The sequence below is a fragment of the Candoia aspera genome, chromosome 2, assembly GCF_035149785.1.
Source record: "Candoia aspera isolate rCanAsp1 chromosome 2, rCanAsp1.hap2, whole genome shotgun sequence".
Lineage (NCBI taxonomy): Eukaryota > Metazoa > Chordata > Lepidosauria > Squamata > Boidae > Candoia > Candoia aspera.
In genome coordinates, this window is record NC_086154.1 from 1,338,053 (window position 1) to 1,354,685 (window position 16,633).

General features: G+C 55.0%; 3 protein-coding genes across 3 annotated transcripts in view; 2 read left to right on the top strand and 1 right to left on the bottom strand.

Annotated features, from left to right (window-relative positions):
- The window catches only part of LOC134491913 (zinc finger protein 595-like), a 610,720-nt gene that overhangs the window by 222,216 nt on the left and 371,871 nt on the right, over positions 1-16,633 (top strand). The window lies entirely within an intron of this gene.
- LOC134488789 (uncharacterized) overlaps positions 1-16,633 on the top strand; it is a 107,560-nt gene that overhangs the window by 17,931 nt on the left and 72,996 nt on the right. The gene's annotated exons all lie outside the window — the stretch shown is intronic.
- Positions 7,748-11,925, bottom strand: LOC134492044 (H-2 class II histocompatibility antigen, E-S beta chain-like). The gene is made up of 4 exons (XM_063296166.1): positions 11,819-11,925; positions 10,138-10,407; positions 8,273-8,554; positions 7,748-8,085 (listed from the first exon to the last, which is right to left on the bottom strand). The coding sequence occupies exons 1-4, from the start codon at positions 11,916-11,918 to the stop codon at positions 7,850-7,852; spliced, it is 888 nt and encodes a 295-aa protein (XP_063152236.1). The 5' UTR covers positions 11,919-11,925; the 3' UTR covers positions 7,748-7,849.

The following is a 16,633-nucleotide window of genomic DNA, read 5'->3' on the forward strand; positions in this document are numbered from 1 at the left end:
CCAGAGCTGAATACAAAAGAACATTTGATGTCAATATAACACCGAAAAGGGATTTCCGGATGAGGTATTTTCCAAACTTGTCAATTAATAAATCTGGCAAACAGGCTCTGACCTGGTGATGTTCCTAAAACAAAGAACCACTCCCCTGCACCCACCAAGTCCCATTTTTTCATATCATGATAGAAATGGACCATCACTTTAAAAAGCACCATTTCTTCCTTTCTCTTTGCTCTTGAGGGTATGCAAAACTGGGGGGGGGGGGGAGCATAGGAATGCTGTGGGTGAGCGTAAGAGAATTCCTCCAAGGCCACATTTTAACTGGAGACTGGGACACAATGACGTTGGACCTCAGATTGGTATATTGATAGCCCTGGAGAAAAGGTGGGCTTAACGAGGAGAGGAGTTACGGTCCTTTTCGATAGGGAGACGCAAATGAGACGTTCGCGATACCTTGCACCCCCCTTAATTCGGAGGGGAGTTCTGAGGAGTCAGTCCCCTCACAGGCTCCTCCTTCCACCCCAGCCATCAGCTCCGCTCTTCATGGAGCAGTCTTCTGTCCACCATTGCCTCCCCAGAAGTCCTCCTTGCTCTTGCTAGAGGTTACCTAGAAGAGTGACCAATGCCATTTCTGTCCCACATAGGGGCCTGCATCCTGACCAGAAGGGTTCCAGATAACACTGTCCATCCAGGATCCTCCGATGCTGCTGTGCAACCACCTAAATACTCCACATAAGGAAGTTCATAGGTGGGCAAACTGTGTCCTATCGGAAGATGCAGGACCACCTAAACATCTCCCTAACCTGAGATGGAGAGATATTTCTCTTTATAATTCTGGAAAATATGGAGATTTATCTTTCCCCTTATCCCAAATTTCAAGGGATTTTGACTAAGCATTGCCACTGGCATAAACATGAGGCTGAAAATCAATCAAAGGGCTGCCTTGCATCAAAAAATCTGGATGCTAGATGTCCTCTGTGCCAGCTGAGCTTCAGAGAAGGCTACCACTTGTGCCTCTTCTCTCTCAGGTGCGGGATCTCGACTGGGCTGCCCCTCTCTTTTTAAAGCCACAAAAATCTCAGTCCAACCACATTAGATCTTGGACCTGTCATGGTGCCTCTCTCTAAGTAAGAAGAGCCGCTTCAGTGCAGGTGACTCTCTCAGTCACACAAGAAATGGTCCTGGTGATTCTGAGCCTGATTCTGCTCCGTGCAGCCTATGGGCTACAGAAGGCCAAATGTCCCTTGGCTTTGGAGTGGGATGGAGTAGACCCACCAAGCCATCGCAGGCCAGGAGGCCATCTCACTGGTGGTGTGATTTCTGCAGGAACTGCTGCGTTTCAATCATACGGTTTCAACAAGTGTCCTTCTAACTTTGACAGATAGAACTGACTTTTTCTCTGGTGTTTCAGAAAGGCTAAAAGGGGAAAGGGAAAAGAAGCAGGTCTCAGCTAGGCTTCAGGAGCAAGTTCCTCAGGGTAAGATCACGGAAAGGCCTATGAGTTCTTCCTTTTTCCTATCTGTCTGACTACAGCTCCCACATTTTCCCTATCATTGCCTGTGGAAGGGACATTTAGACACTTGACAGTGGAACAGACTGGCATCAGGAGAACACAGTCTCTACCTCCCTGCATTTCCCATGCTAAAGCAGAATCATCAAAGATCAGGACTGCCATCCTGTAACCTTCTCTCACGGACCATTCATGGAACATAGAGGTGGATTAAATTATTTCCATTTGCAGACAGCACATTCTGTAAGATGCGGTTCTTCTGCAGCAGAGGAGGACCACATTTCCTATAAAAAGTTGGGTTGCATCAAATGTCAGTGCTTGACATTTAAAGCTGGGGACAGAGGGAAGGCTTCAGTGCTCATTTGCTGCACTTGAGCGTGGCACAAAAATAGTAAGATTTGGCTGGGCAAAGGGGGGGTAAAGCCGTTGAGTACTTTGGGAATGCTTTGGAGGTATTGGACCCACGATGAAGGTCAGTCGGACATTTGGGGCTAAGAGCGGGTGGTTCTCCAGAGGAGACCGCTTTTGTGCCCCTTACAAACTATCGGCCAGCTCTGAAATCCAGGTCTATGTCCACAACGAAGAGCCTTGGAATGGGGCTGTGGGGTTGCTGACTCTTGGATCGTGGCCCCTGCTGTCCAGACCGAGTGCCAGTCCACTGCGCTGCCCTGGCCAAGGCGATGGGCTGGCAGGGGGGCGACCCAGGCTCGGGTCCACCTGCAGCCCCGGGAGGCCCTCGGCCGACGTTGGGCCAGCCACGCCCCCTCAGCCCCCTCTCCCCGCAGCGTCTGTGCAGCTGGGAAAGCAGAGGAGGGGAGGCTGTGCTGCCAGGACCTCCTGAAGGAAGTGGGAGACTGAACTCCAGTAAGGAAGGAGAAGAAGGGGCTCTAAACGTCCCAGGACGATGGGGATCGTTTTTATTCCCAGGAAGAGAATAAAAGTTGGAAATGATATTGTTGTTGTTGTTGTTGTTGTTGTTTCTCTCTCTCTCTCAGACACACACACACACACACACACACAGAGAGAAATGCATGCACAAGGGTGTTCTCCAAGCCAACTCTGCAACCCCCACACACTCAATGGACAGCCAGGTGTTTTAGGAGCCTTGGAAGGGACGAGCGGTGGAGTGCGGGGAGAGATTGCCCTGATGCTCCTGGCTGGGGTTCTACGGCCGGCTTGTCAAAAACAGACTCCTGAAATCAGATCAAGCGCTTCTTATTGGAAAATGTTCTGGGGTAAAAGTACTGCTAGAACTTCAACGTGTCACGTGAATGAAATGAGCGATGCCCGCATGCTGTTCCTGTACTGGCAGGAGAGCATCCACATACTTCTGGAACATCCTCCCCTTCCTTTCGCCATCAAGCAGATAAACCAGGACTCCAGCTTCTGCCCAACGTCACCCTGGGTTACAGTCTCCATGACAACTGTTTGACCACCAGAACGAGGCGGGACGCTGTGCTGGATCTGCCCTCAGTTGGGGAGGCAGATGTTCCTCACCACAGCTGTGGAAGGCGAAAGGACCGTTTTATTGCTCCCGAAGGGGCTGCCAGGATTGCACGTCCTGCCACGGCGCCAGGAAGGAGCTTCTTCCCGCCAGTCCACCAAGCAGGGCGACAGGAGCATGGGGAGAAACCGCCAGGCTTGCCGAGTAGGTGAGAAGGCTAACGGGGGAGGCTTTCTTAATGTGCAATTGCGACACCTACAGGCTGGGAGGATCAACGCACTGAGGTGAGCATTTCAGCACCAAGGATAGACCGGAGCACAAGGCCCTCGAGTTGGGTGGCTCCAGCTGGAGGAGAGCTAAAAACTATGCGGGAAGGAGAGGAGGGGGCACGCCGTGGACCGCTGCTTAGGAGGGGAAATCCCGAGGATTTAAGCTGCTGCTTCTGCAGGCTCCCTTCACTCGAATCTTCGACGTGCAGCGGATCACTGGCTTCAGTAAAGATTCCTTCATTGCCTAAGTGACTCGTGTAAGGAGTTCTCAGTTAATAGCTAAAGGCTCGAGGCACACAGCGAGATTCAAGTCACTATAGCAACCGTACCCCAAAACTCCGAGTTTACCGAGGAAGGTCCACAGGCGGCATATCCAGAACCTGAAGGATCCCCTCCGGTGTCAGGAGGAGAAGGGGCGGAAGAGGAAGGTGAAGCAAACTCGGGCCAGAGCGCACGAGAGTGCTCAGCACCAGAGGCCATCTCGCCAAATTGGGCAGAGGAGGAAGGGAAGCACAGGTCCCCGACGAACTCAACCAGATGAGAGACCGCGGGGAGACCAGAAGAGCGGGGCTTCAAGCAGAACGTCCCCACCAGCTTCAAGAGTGCACCTTGATCCAGGGCAGCTGCCTGGTCCCTGGACGTAGGAGGAGGCACCGAGAGGGATCCGGACCGGTGGGCAAATACATGCAAGAAGGGCCCCTGCCCCATGTGGTCAAGTTAAAGGCAGCAGATGGAGGAGGTGAAACGGGAGGCGAGTTGAATGGAGGAGCGCATATCCGACCTACAGGAAGCGGTTGAGCAGCTTCTTCGGAAACTGCGCCTGGGGGTGGCAGCCAGCACAGTGACAAAAGGCCAGTCATCCCCAAGGGGAGAGAGCGGCGAATCCAACCCAGAGGGAGGACGTGGAGCAGCCCAGCTGGCACCCTCTCGCCCCCCTCGCAACGGCACCGCAGCCGGAGCAGCGAGGTGGGCCCCGGACACAGATGGACCCCTCGGCACAGGAGACTTGAGGGTGAAGCTAGCCGGGGACCCTAGAAGCCTGGCCTGCTTCCTGACCCACGTGAGGGGGTTGCTGGAAGAATGTGAGGGGTCTTTTCCCACTGAAGCCTCCAAGATGCGGTACATTTCTACCCACCTTGAAGGCGAGGCAGCAGAACGGTTGGCGGAAATGCACGACTCGGGATCTCCGGAGCCGACGGACTTCGAGCGTTTTATGAGCGCTCGGAGAGATCGATTTGAAGGCCCCTCTCTAAGATGAAGGCCAAGACAAGCTTGCCGTATATTAAACAAGGCAACGGATCAGCCTCAGAGTTTGCCCTGGAATTTAGAAGGCCGGCCAGGAAGCTGAAGTTTGAATATTTCCAAGGGGGACTGCACCAGGAGATCCTCGAGTGGTCTTTAGCAAGGGGAGATCCCAGGACCCTAAGCGGATGGATTTGTCTGGCCGGCGAAGTAGAAGCCGTGCAAATCCGCCTCGAGAGAGAGCAGCAAGCCCAAGTCACAGGGAAGCGGCCAGCGCCACCGGTCCCTCCACCAGAGAAACGGGGAGCCCGTAAGTCGTGGGAGGCGAAGGAGCGACAGTCCAGGCGGGGGCAGTGCGTTAGATGTGGCAGGGAAGGTAATCGCATCGCCAGCTGCCTGCAATCTGCCACCCCGACGAAGGGCAAGGTGGGGGAAAGCAGCGCTGGGGCCCCGGGGGCAAAGCCCAAGGGAGCCACAGCCACCATGATGGAGGGAAAAACTCACGAAGTCCTATTGGAAGGGGGAGATTCAGCTGAGGAAGAATTCCAGCCGGCGGGACACGACGTGAGCCTGTTCTGAGTGGCGCCAAAGGACAGCGTCAATCGGGTGGGCGCGAAGCTCCGATGGTGAGCGGAAACTGCCCGGCAATGCTGGCGAAGCGACAGATAGAGACATTGGGGGACAGTGGCAACAGGGTTCTGGCGGGCCTGCTGGATTGGGGGTGCACCAGATGCCTCATGCATCCCCCCCTCGTGACTGGGCTGAGGCTGAGACTGAGAAAGCTGCAGGAGCCCATCGGTTCCCTTCAACTCGATGGGATGGAGATGAAAGGAGGCCCAGCAGAGAACCGCACCAAAGTGGCTCGGAGGTGAACAGGGAGCCCCGAAGAGACTTTCAGGTTTATAGTGGCCCCTGCTTCTGATCAGCCTGTGGTACCGGGACTAGTTTGGTTGCGAGCCCAAAATCCCCAAGTGAATTGGGTGACTGGGGGTCTAACTTTTAAGGACGGAATGTGTGAGGGGTTAACCCCGAAAGAACGGACGGTGGAACCTGAACTAAGAGGCGCAGCGTCCGAAGTGTGGGCGGAAGTGGGAGGAGAGGAGAGCGACCTCGTTCCCACGCAATCCAGAGATTCAAAGGAGGTGTTGGGGAAGTGGAGTCTAACCAGCTTCCTCCTCACAGGAAACCGGACTGTGCTGCAGAAGCGGAACCAGGGGCTGAATTGCCCAAGGCGAACCTGAACTCCATGACCCCCAAGGAACGGGGGGCTTTGCGGGAGTTCATTGAACGAGGGTTCATCTGCCCTACTTCATCGCTGGCCACACCCGTCCTATTCAGAAATCCCTTCAGGGGCCCCCCTCTTGACCCCCACTGAGAAAGTGGCTCCTCGACCCCCTCTTCGCCTTCCATCAAGTGGTCAATCCGAGGATGGGGCCCTTCCCCATGGGGCCCCTGGGGATGCAACCTTGATTCCTCCCCACTGAGTTTGGGAGAAGCCTCTCATGGGGGGGGGAATTGCAGACCCTCCCCATCCCTCTTGGAGGGGAGCAAACGGAGGATCAGAAATTCGGGATGGAGGGAATTAATCAAATGGCATCTGGTTTCAAGGGAATATGGAGCTGAGATCACACTATTCAGAGAGCATCAGCCCACATGATTCCAGGGTTTTCTTATAGTCTAAAGTTTATTGTTTTATAGCAAATAAAAGTGAAGGGAATTGACTCGGAGGGAACCGCAACGTAGCTGAAGCTCCTGTGGATTCAAGGCTGGGAGAGATGGAGAAACGAGGGGTCATCTGAGGAAGGGAAAAGAGGTTGGGGCTCTGCTGGCAGAGAGCAGTTGATCCCTGAGATCACTTCTCAGGAATGGGGGATCTCAGTACACAGAGCATCTGGGATCTCTCTGGATCCGGTGGGCTCGGATAACCGCCAGATGGATTTCAGGTTAAGGGGCTGTGGGGTGGATGGTTGCAGCCATTGCCCTGAATGGGGGTCTGTGCTGAGCAGGAGAGGTTGGGGGGTCTGGAGAGACAGGCAGGCCAAGAGTTCCTGGGGACAGACTAGATGGCCTCTACTCCCCTTCCCATTTCCCCTCCCTCAAAAGAAAAAGAGGAAGGAAAGGAAGCTGGTGGGTCTCGGCAGGGGAAGGTCCAGGCTGCAATTCTCCTCCTCTCCCCAACCCACCGCCTTGAGCTTCCATCCTTCAAGGGTTGCAAAAGAGGCAGAAATTAATCAGCTCCTGAAAAAAACATCCTTTTGCATCTGACAGCAGGAAGCAATAGCAGGATTAACTCATGAGTGCTGTAAAAAAAGTGATATGGGAGAAAATTAGAATATATGTAAGTAAAATGTAAAGATTTCCCTTGACGTAAAGTCCAGCCGTGTCCGACTCTAGGGGGTGGTGCTCATGTCCGTTTTTAAGCCGTTAGAGCCGGCGTTGTCCATAGGACACTTCCGGGTCATGTGTCCAGCATGACGACACGGAACGCCGTTACCTTCCCGCCGAAGCGGTACCTATTGATCTACTCACATTTGCATGTTTTCGAACTGCTAGGTGAGCAGGAGCTGGGACTAGCAACGGGAGCTCACCCCGCCGCGCGGTTTCGAACCGCCGACCTTCTGATCGACAGCTCAGCGGTTTAACCTGCAGCGCCACCACGTCCCTCAAGAATATATGGTAAAACCTTCAATTAAATATAGGTAAGTTCTTTTTGGAGAGTCTGCAGAAAAAACATGGGGTGGGCTTCCCCTCCCCCTCCCTTTCAGCCCCCCCAGGAAGGCCCACACTGCAGGGGGATGGTTGATGGGCAGGGACTGGATGGAGGGAGAATCCCCCCCCCCCCATTTCAGGGAGGAAAAGGCTGCAAAGGACCAGGGATTCCTCCCACTCTTATCTCCCGGGACTCGAACGGGGTCTGAGATCAGCTGAGGGGTTGCAAAGGGAGGCTCCAGCATGACGTTGCCCACATGGAATTGATCCCTAATTGGCTTGTTGGATGGAGGCTGCTGAAAAGAAAGAGAGAGAGAGAGAGAGACAACCAAAACTGAAAAAGGTCTGGAGCACTTCGGGGTCCCACTCTCAATTGACAGCCAATAATACTTTGCATTTTATTCTCTTACAGCCCCTCCAAGAATCACGCTTCCTAAGGAAAACCCTCCATGCTGACTTCTATCTGGCCCTGATTGATCTGGGCAACAGATTACTCAGGATCATGCCCATAATATGTTGCATTATATACTCTTACAGCCTGTCCAAGAATAAAGCTTTCTAAAGAAATTTCTGATCAATCTGGGCAACGGATTACTCAGGATCATGCCCTCAAGGGATCCCCCCAAGGATTTCCCTCTTTCTATGGCTGTTTGGTGCCATCGGAGGATCTGTGGTGGCTCAGTGGGGCCACCAGCCTTGGGACTGGGGCGGTCCAGGAAGACCTTCTATGCCATCTTGATCAGATGCCTCCCCTACATGATCCCCTCCCCATCTCTCCTTATCCAGCCCCAAAGACTCACCTTTCTTGCTCTTCAGGTAGAGGGAGAGCCCCACAGCCAGGAAGGCCACCCACAGCACAGCCCCCACGGCCCCCGTCCAGAGTTTGCTCCTGGCAGAGTTGGAGGAACGTGGCTCTGGGGAGGGAGAGGGAGAAGGAGCCCGGCGTGAGCAGGAGGATCAGGGCCAGCTTCCTCCAGGGGGTCCATTCTGGCTCTGCACTCAGAGAGGGTCTTGCCAGCCCCAGCGGTGCCCTCTTCTAGGGGCAGGATGGCGTCCCCAGACCGGGAGGGCAGGGAGGTCAGGGAGGGGGGAGGGGCTTACCCCACTGGACGGTGATGGGGGCCTCCAGGCTGGCGTGCCCCACCTGGCAAGCGTAGACGTCCCCCCGCTGGGGCCGGGTCTCCAGCATCACCTGGCGCTGGTAGGTCCAGTCTCCATTCTGCAGCTCCTCCCCGAAGGCGACGCCCTCCTTCTCCGGCCGCCCGTTCTTCAGCCACCGGATGTCGATCTCCAGGGGGTAAAAGCCCGTCGCAGTGCAGAGGAGGATGGTGTTGGGGTCCGCGGGGTCCGCCTTGGTGGGGGAGATGGTGATGGTGGGCTTGGCTGGGGGGGAAGCAGGAGGAGAAGGAGGGACGTGGGAGAATCAGCAGGGCCAAAAGCAGGAAGGATTTCAATTTTTAAATTACGGAATGAAGACAAAATAACAAACTTGGCCTCTACCAAATAAAAGCAAAGATTAATTCTACAAGATTTTTTCAAAAATTAACAGAATTGGAAGAAGGTGAAATATTGTCTTTGGAGACACCAGTGGACTCTCAGGTCTGAATTTAGATAGATCGTCTCAAGGCAGGAAACTCGGACCGGCCCCGATGGACGTTTGGAGAGTGCAAAACCCAACCGAGAGAGGCCGGACCTTCTTCCTGGCCAGGCATCAGTCCGACTCCGGAAGAAATGCCTGTTCGGCCTCCGAGACTTTAACGCCCCCTATTCACGAGGGGCAAATCCCTCCAAGGACATTCACGGAGCATAATCCGATATTATTTGCGTGGTGCTCTGGAGCAACAACATTGACATATACTAAGCAAACCTACAACTATCCAAGAAACAAAAGGGGCAATAAAAAAAAGCAGACCCGGAAAAGCACCAGGTCCAGCCGGGCTCAAGAGTGCAAAGGACGTGAGGAGGAACCGTTGGGAGTGACAATGAACCAGCCCAAGAGATTGAGCCGATGCTGCTCACCGGGGAAGAAAAGCATTTCGTGTGGCACACAAAAGACACATCGACCGAAAAGGTTAGATTCCGAAAAGAAGCATCCAGAAGGATTGCAGGTTGCAATTGACCTAAGAGAGCATCTCAGCCAGAAGGAAGGAAAGCAGCATTAATTTTTCTGCGCACAGAAAAGGCCTTTGACTCCCCATTCCTTCTGTCAGCGGGCAATAAAATAAGCCCCGCACATGATGTGGCATTCACCACCACAGAGCCACAAGGGGCAATAAGGCAGTGGGTGAAAACCATCCATCAATTCTCTGGATACCAAATCAACGTCCCCAAACCAAAAATTATCCACCTTTAAAGCTTCCACACATAAATTTTCTTGATGTAGAACGCAGTGATACTTCATCAAACGTGAGTTGCCCGGTGGCACTTGCATCCTCTTCTATCAATTTTGTAGGTCCCCCACTTTCACAACCGTCACCGGGGCGCCATCAGTAGATATACCCGGTATGTTGACAGTGGTTAAAGAAAATCGCTTTGATATCGTTTTTACTGCTTCGTACAAATCAAGCGGTTTAGCTGTGTCTTTTAAGGGCACCAAAGCAGCCATTCCTTCACTGACATTATATTTGTTATCAACGCCTCTAGTAAAAATGGGAAGTTGAGCCGTATCTGGAGCATCGGTACTTCCATCCATCGCCAGAGCAGGTGGGAAAGGTCCCCTCGGCAAGCACCGAGTCACGTCTGACCCTCGGGGGGAGGCCACTTTCGCGACGTTTTCTTGGCAGGCTATAGCGGGGTGGTTTGCCATGGCCTTCCCCAGTGGTCCAAAGCATGAAATTTTAAAGTAGCAGCTTTACTCTTCAAACCTCTCAAGATAGATTTTCCTGTTGCTTCAATTTTTTTTCCCCGGCATCCCCCCCCCGAGGCCCCTCCCTCCCTCCCGGACTCACCCCTCCGGCCAATCAGACGCCTTGTCTTGGCCGCCTGGTAGTTGTACACCCCGTAATTATGCCGGCAGAAGCGATCCACAGCGGCCCTCAGGTACTGCATGTAGACCTTATTGCTGTTCCAAGGGTCGGCATCGGGCTGCCCCAACTCGGTCACGGCCACGAACTTGCCCAGGTCGCTGTCGAAGAGGTCAGTCTCCTGCCAGTCGTAGAAGTGCCTGTACAGGTAGCGCACCCGCTGCGTCCCGTTCAGGAAGTGGCACTCGGACTTAAACTGGAACAAGAAATGGGCTGCGAGGAAGAGGAGGAGGAGGAGGAGGAGGAGGAGAAGGGCTGTCAGGAGGGAATCCCAAGCCCATCGCTCACAGCCGCGACTGGAGGGGGGACCCACGCGGGGAGGGGGAGGGCGGAGACCTGCTACAGAGGCCGATGGATGGCCTCTGGAGGGCCCATTGGGAGGGGGATCCAGGGGGGCCTTTTTAGCCCCCTCCACTTTCCTGATGGGGCCCCCTGGGGGAGAGCTGGGGGGCTGCGAGAGACCCCCGCCCAATCCCTCAATGTCCCACCCTTGGGGGTGTGGGAGGAAGGCCCCAATCTGCCCAAGGAGGAGAAGCTCCAACGCCTTCCTTTGGCACCAGTGGCCCACCCCACAGGGCTGTCGCTCCCAGAAGATGCCCCCTGAAGGAGGGAGGGGGAAGCGTGTGGGTCCCAGTCGGGCTCCCTGGGGGAGACGGAGAGTTGCTGGGGGTCTGGAGGGGGAGGAAAAGGGGGAGGGGGAGGAGCTTGCTGGTGAACTTCCGCCATCCTCCCAGGGTGGAGAAAGGCAGGCAGAAGCTCAACCGGTGCAGCAGTAATATCCACACCTCCCTCTACCTCTTCCTTGGGAGGGAAATAAGGAAGGGGGCACAATAAGGCTCTCTGGACTGATGCTCCTGGGCTCCCCTGGCCCTTCCCCATCCTGGCAGGCCCCCAAGACCACCTCACAGGGAGGGTCTCCAGCCCCCTTCACAAAATAGAAAGTTTTGGGGAATCCAATTTCGGAGGAGCAAGTCAGATCCCCCCTCAGTTCCCCGCCCCCCGTGGTTCCCCCTCCCCTCCAGGCCCTGAGTCTGCTATGGGGGGGTTGGGCTGGGTGAACTTTCCCAACTCAAAGGCTCCCCAACAAGGGGTCCAAGTTCAACTCCTGCCTGACCTGAAGTGCCTCTAAATGGAGATTCATAAAGAAAAACAAGCTTCTGATGAAGCAAAAATACTTTTGCCAAAATGCACTTTTTTCTCAAACGGCTTTTTGGATTTTGTGGATTTCGGTATGAAAATGCTGCAGTTTCCCTCTTTCCCTTTCGCTTTCCTTCTCCTTCCTCTTTAAATGCAACAAACTTTTGAGGCCCAGGAAGGTCCAGCCATGGGGGAGTGAGAGAGGGGCCCCGGCTCTGTCTCGTCCCAGCTCGGCTGCCTTCCCACCACCCCCTCCCCACCTGGCCCACGACCCTCGCAGCACAACGTCCCTCTCCGTCCTCCTGGGGGGGGTGTAGGGAGGGGGGCAGAGACCATGTGGTGATCGCGGCTCCTGCAGGCTCCCCCCTCTCTTGCCCTCGGCCCCTTCCCCAAAGTCCCTCCTGGGGGTCCCAGCCTCTTTCCTCCCCTCCCCCCAGCATCAGGGGCACCCGCCCAGCCCCCTCTCCCCTCCCAGCCCCCTCCTTACCGGGGGGCTCCTTCCCCCGTTCGCTTCCGGCGATCCGGCACAGCGACCCCACCAGCAGCAGCAGCAGCAGCAGCAGCAGGGGGACCCCGGCAGAGCCCATGGGGCTGCCCCACTTGGGTATCCCAAATAGAGAGGGGAGGGGGACGGAGATGCTCCCAGCCCCCGAGGCGGAATCGGAGGCTCTGGATGGGGGAGGAAGCGTTTTTTCTGAGACTTTGACTTGGGAGTGCCCAGAAAGGCAGAAGGACCAATGGGAATTCTCGCTTATTCAGCGTCATCGTCTCCGGGCAGAGTCTCTCCTGATTCGCCCGGTGGAGGAGATAGTTCGGAGCAGAGAAGGAAGCGGAGAAAGGGCGAGGGGGATCCTTTCGGTCTTGGGGGGCTGCAGCTCCGGGGGGGTCCCTGCCAGCCCCAGAGGGGATCCCCCTTCCTTTGCCCTCCCCGCAACTCTCAACCAGGCTCTCTCTTTCTCTGTGCGCCTGGAGGGGGTGGACTAGATGCCCTCTGAAGGCTTCTCAAGGCCCCGGGGAACCCCAGGCTGGGGCTGCCGGACTCTGAAGGGGGCCTGGTCCTTCCCGGGACAAGACCCTGCAGGGCCAGAGGTCCGGGGAGTCTCCTCGGTTCCAGCTGAGTCGGGGGTCCCTCCGTGGGGAGGCTGGAAGTGGGAGGCTTGAAAGGAGGGAGCACGTGGGAGCAGCCCCTGGGTCTGAGCCTGGAGGCGGGGCAGGGGGTGACGGGGGGGGGAGGCGCATCCTCAGCCCCAGTCAGGCCTGGGGGGGGGGGGGCAGACGCAGCAATGGGGTCCAGACTCTTCCCCCCGCCCGCAATGCCAGAGGGGGGCCTGCCTGGAAAAGCCGGGGAGACCGATCCGGGTGCTTCTCCAGGCCAAACGGGAAGCAAATGGCCTTGGGATCTGGGGGCCACGGGGGTCCCGGGACCGGCTTTGTGCAGCTAAAACGGGCCAGACATTTGAGCTGCTCCGTATCCTGGGCTGGGGCTGTTTCCTTGGCGGGAAGGCGGCTGCTCTCCTTGCACATCGTGTGTCGTGTGAACTCGGCCCTTGCAGTCTATTAACCTGGTTTGGGTGTGTGAAAGAGCCAACTGGTCTTGCTTGTCTGCCCTCGGCCTCATTAAGGGGTTATTTGAGCAATTGGAAAGGCTTCAAACTACAGGGCGCTGCAGGAGGGCTGGAGTTTCACTTGCGCAGCACCAGGCGGCAGGAACAGGCTGAGATTCCTCATATCCACCCTGTGGAAACAACAACAACAACAACACACACACACACACACACAAACGGGTTACCTGTGCCAAGGGAATGGGAGGTAGCTGAAGGGAGACAGAGCACAGCCCAAAGGCTACTTTCTAAAGAAGGAACAGAAGAGAACAGCCTCCTAATCCTCATGAGGATCAAGCGAATTAGAGCTTCTGCGAGGGATACAGTCTGTGCCCCAGCTGGGCAAAGGGGTTCCTTTCCTGGATGCTGGGGGTCCTGTCCCTCCTTGTCTGAAGGCACTGAAACCTTTTTCCTCATGTCTGGGAGAATTTTGACTTCTTTTTCATGCAGCTGGGCTCGCTTACTCACGCCACTCATGACAGCTTGGCTGTTCAGACTGCCCTCTGCAGAGACCCCCACTTGACAGTCCCCCTGCTTGGCATCTCTGCCCTCCTTCCCTCATTCCATCCTTGGCTCAGGGGGGCACAGTCCCTAAGCTGCCCCCTCAAATAAGTGGGTGGGTCATTAATGCAGGGGGGGGGACCTGAGCCCTGTTTCTCCTCCCTCCATCCAAGGAGGGCTTGAAGTCTTCTGGAAAGCCCATCCTCATGAGCCTGTGGAATTCCTTGCCACAAGACCTGGCTGGCTTTCGCAGGAGAGAAGATCCACCAAGGGCCATGGATCTGGAGGAGGCCGCATTCGCTCCGGATCCCACTTGCAGGGGAACAGGGGAGGGAGAGGGACTCTCCCCCAACTCCTGCCTGTCATGCCCAGAGATGAGGCTGGCCTGGTGCAGGTGGACCCCCCCCCCCGCCCTTTGCTCCCTCCCTCAGGAACAGTGGGGGGCAAGAGGAAGAGGGGCCGACCGAGGGCAAGATGGATGGATGATATTCTAGAGGTGACGGACTCGTCCCTGGGGAGCTAGGGGTGGTGACGACCGACAGGAAGCTCTGGCGTGGGCTGGTCCATGAAGTCACGAAGAGTCAGAAGCGACTGAATGAATAAACACCACCACCATGTATCGCTTACAAACCCTTTTGTGTGTGCATCCACGTGTACCAACAGGCTAATGACGATATTAACAGAATACAGTGTGGGCAGAATATTACAGGACTTGGCCTTGCAAAATGTATTGTGTTAAAGGGGTACTGCAGTTGTGCAGAAGAGACACAAATGGGACATATGAGTACCAGCGTAAATGTCTTTCTTTACAATAAAAAGTTCTTTCTCCCATATAGACTACTGCAATGCGCTCTACACGGGGCTACCCTTGAAGAGTATCCGGAAGCTTCAGCTGGTCCAGAATGCGGTCGCGTGGGCCATTTTTGGTGCCCCTAGAAGGGCGCTCATAACACCTTTGCTACGCGAGCTGCATTGGATACCACTTTGCTTCCGGGTCCAATTCACGGTGTTGGTTATCACCTTTAAGGCCCTGCATGGCATGGGACCGGGTTACCTGAGGGACTGCCTCTTCCCCGTTTCATCAGCCTGTCCCACCCGCTCACACAGAGAGGGCATGCTGCGGACCCCGTGGATAAGAGAATTCCATCTGGTGGGGTCCAGGAGGCGGGCCTTCTCGGCAGTAGTGCCCGCCCTTTGGAACATCTTGCCCCCGGAGGTCAGATTAGCCCCATCGCTCCTAGCCTTCCGGAGGAAGTTGAAGACCTGGCTCTGCCACCGGGCTTGGGGCAGGGAGGAGAATAATCATACTTGGGGTTGGCTGGTGCCTTGAAGTGCCCCTCCTACGTGATGGTTGAAGAGATCATAGCCATCAGGAGTTTATGAGCTGGGGTAGTTAAGAAATTGTTTTGGTTTTAGTTTTAATGGGATTTTATTAGAATTTTATTGTGTATTTATTCTGCATTGTAAACGGCCCAGAGTCCCTCCGGTCGGAGGAGAGGGCGGTGACAAATTTGATTGATTGATAAACAAACAAATAGAACAGGAAAAAAAGTGTTTTGGGAGAAAGGACTGGAGTTTATCATCTTTCCAAACCTGAGCAGAGCTGGTCACGTAACGGATGACTGGGGAGTACTCATATAACTTTAATGAATTTAACTAAAATGTAATTGGATTGAACGGTGATGCAACGAGATCAAATTTAGATTTTGTCCTGGCCGCAGTGATTTTCTGTTGCGTGGCCTTGGTGTCCCACAAGTACAATCTCCAGCCTAGCAAAAGTTGCACAAGTCCGCCGTTGTAGGTTCTTGGGACCGGTCAGACAAAACACAACACGTATGAGCCAGTTCGTTTTTCTCCTCTACGTATTTGTGGCATGCCCAGGACAGTAAAATATTTGTGGCTCTTTCAGCCAGATATCACGCAAGCAGAATGCACCTAATGTATGCGGAAAGGTCCCCTGCCCCACTCCAGGCTTGTTATCAGAGGAGACTGGAATGCAGCCCGCGGCTTTGGGACCTTGTTGCTCTGCTTTCCGACTTTGGCTTTGGCCAGCACAACGGCTCATGTGCCCGTCCTCGTCTGCAGCCAGGCGGATAGCTATCACTATATTCCTCAAAGAGTTAATCAAAAGCTCCAGTTAGCACTGAGCTGGCAACTCTCACAGCCAGCACAGTCTTGATTTCCTTGCTCACAAGTTCAGATCCTTTTCTTCCCCTGGACATCTGGGCCAGGTAGGCAGATCCCGTCCTGCGTTGCCTGCTTCTTGCTGGTCTTGAAGCTCAAGGGCTACAGTGAGCAACAGCAGAGTCCCAGAGAGACCAGAATTTCAGGAGGTTGTGAGTTCCGGTCCCGCCTTCGGCACGAAAGCCGGCTGGGCGACCTTGGGCCAGTCCCCCCCTCTCAGCCCAACTCACCTCACAGGGTTGTTGTTGTGGGGAAAACAGGAGGAGGAAGGAGTATGAGGTATGTTCGCCGCCTTGAGTGATTTCTAAAAATAATAAAGGCAGGAAATAAACAAACAAACAAACAAACAAACCATCCATCCATCCATCCATCCATCCATCCCAGGGAGCAATTGGGGAGCACGGGCTCAGTCCTCTGCTGCCACATTGAGGCAGCCAATTCAAACACACCTGCAGATGGAGCTCCTGAGCGGCTTCTATGAGACACACGGGTAACTTTGTAAGGGATGGAGAAGTGCCTTTTCCATGGGCCCGGATGAGGGGAACGGGAGGAAAGAGCACTGTGGGGAAAAGCAGGGTCTGGGCATGAGATGCCAACCAAGGAGAAGTGTCTCCAAAGGAGCCCCTCTGCCCCCAAAGCTTGCCCTCTTCGTGCAAAGGCAGGAGTCCCAAAGGGGGTTTCCTAGAAAGCTGCACTCTTTGAGGACCGTGAGAAGCCCAAAAGTTCCTTGAGGAGCGCCTGAAGCATCACTCCTAAGGACTCCGGTGGGATGGAGACACCTCTACTGGGGTAGCCAGCTGGGAAGGCAGCATCCCGACCGTTCCCTGCGCTTCCCAGTGGCCTCTGAGCCACGACAAAAGTAGCGCCTCTTGTAAAGACCTTTCTGTGCCCACAAGTAAGTGTTACTGGGAGGCTCATAAGGGTTTTCCAACACGCCTTTTTTAAAAATCTGCAGGTATCACTCCAACCACATCTTTCCAGCCTCTTCCGTTTCAGCTTCTACTATGTCCCCCAAC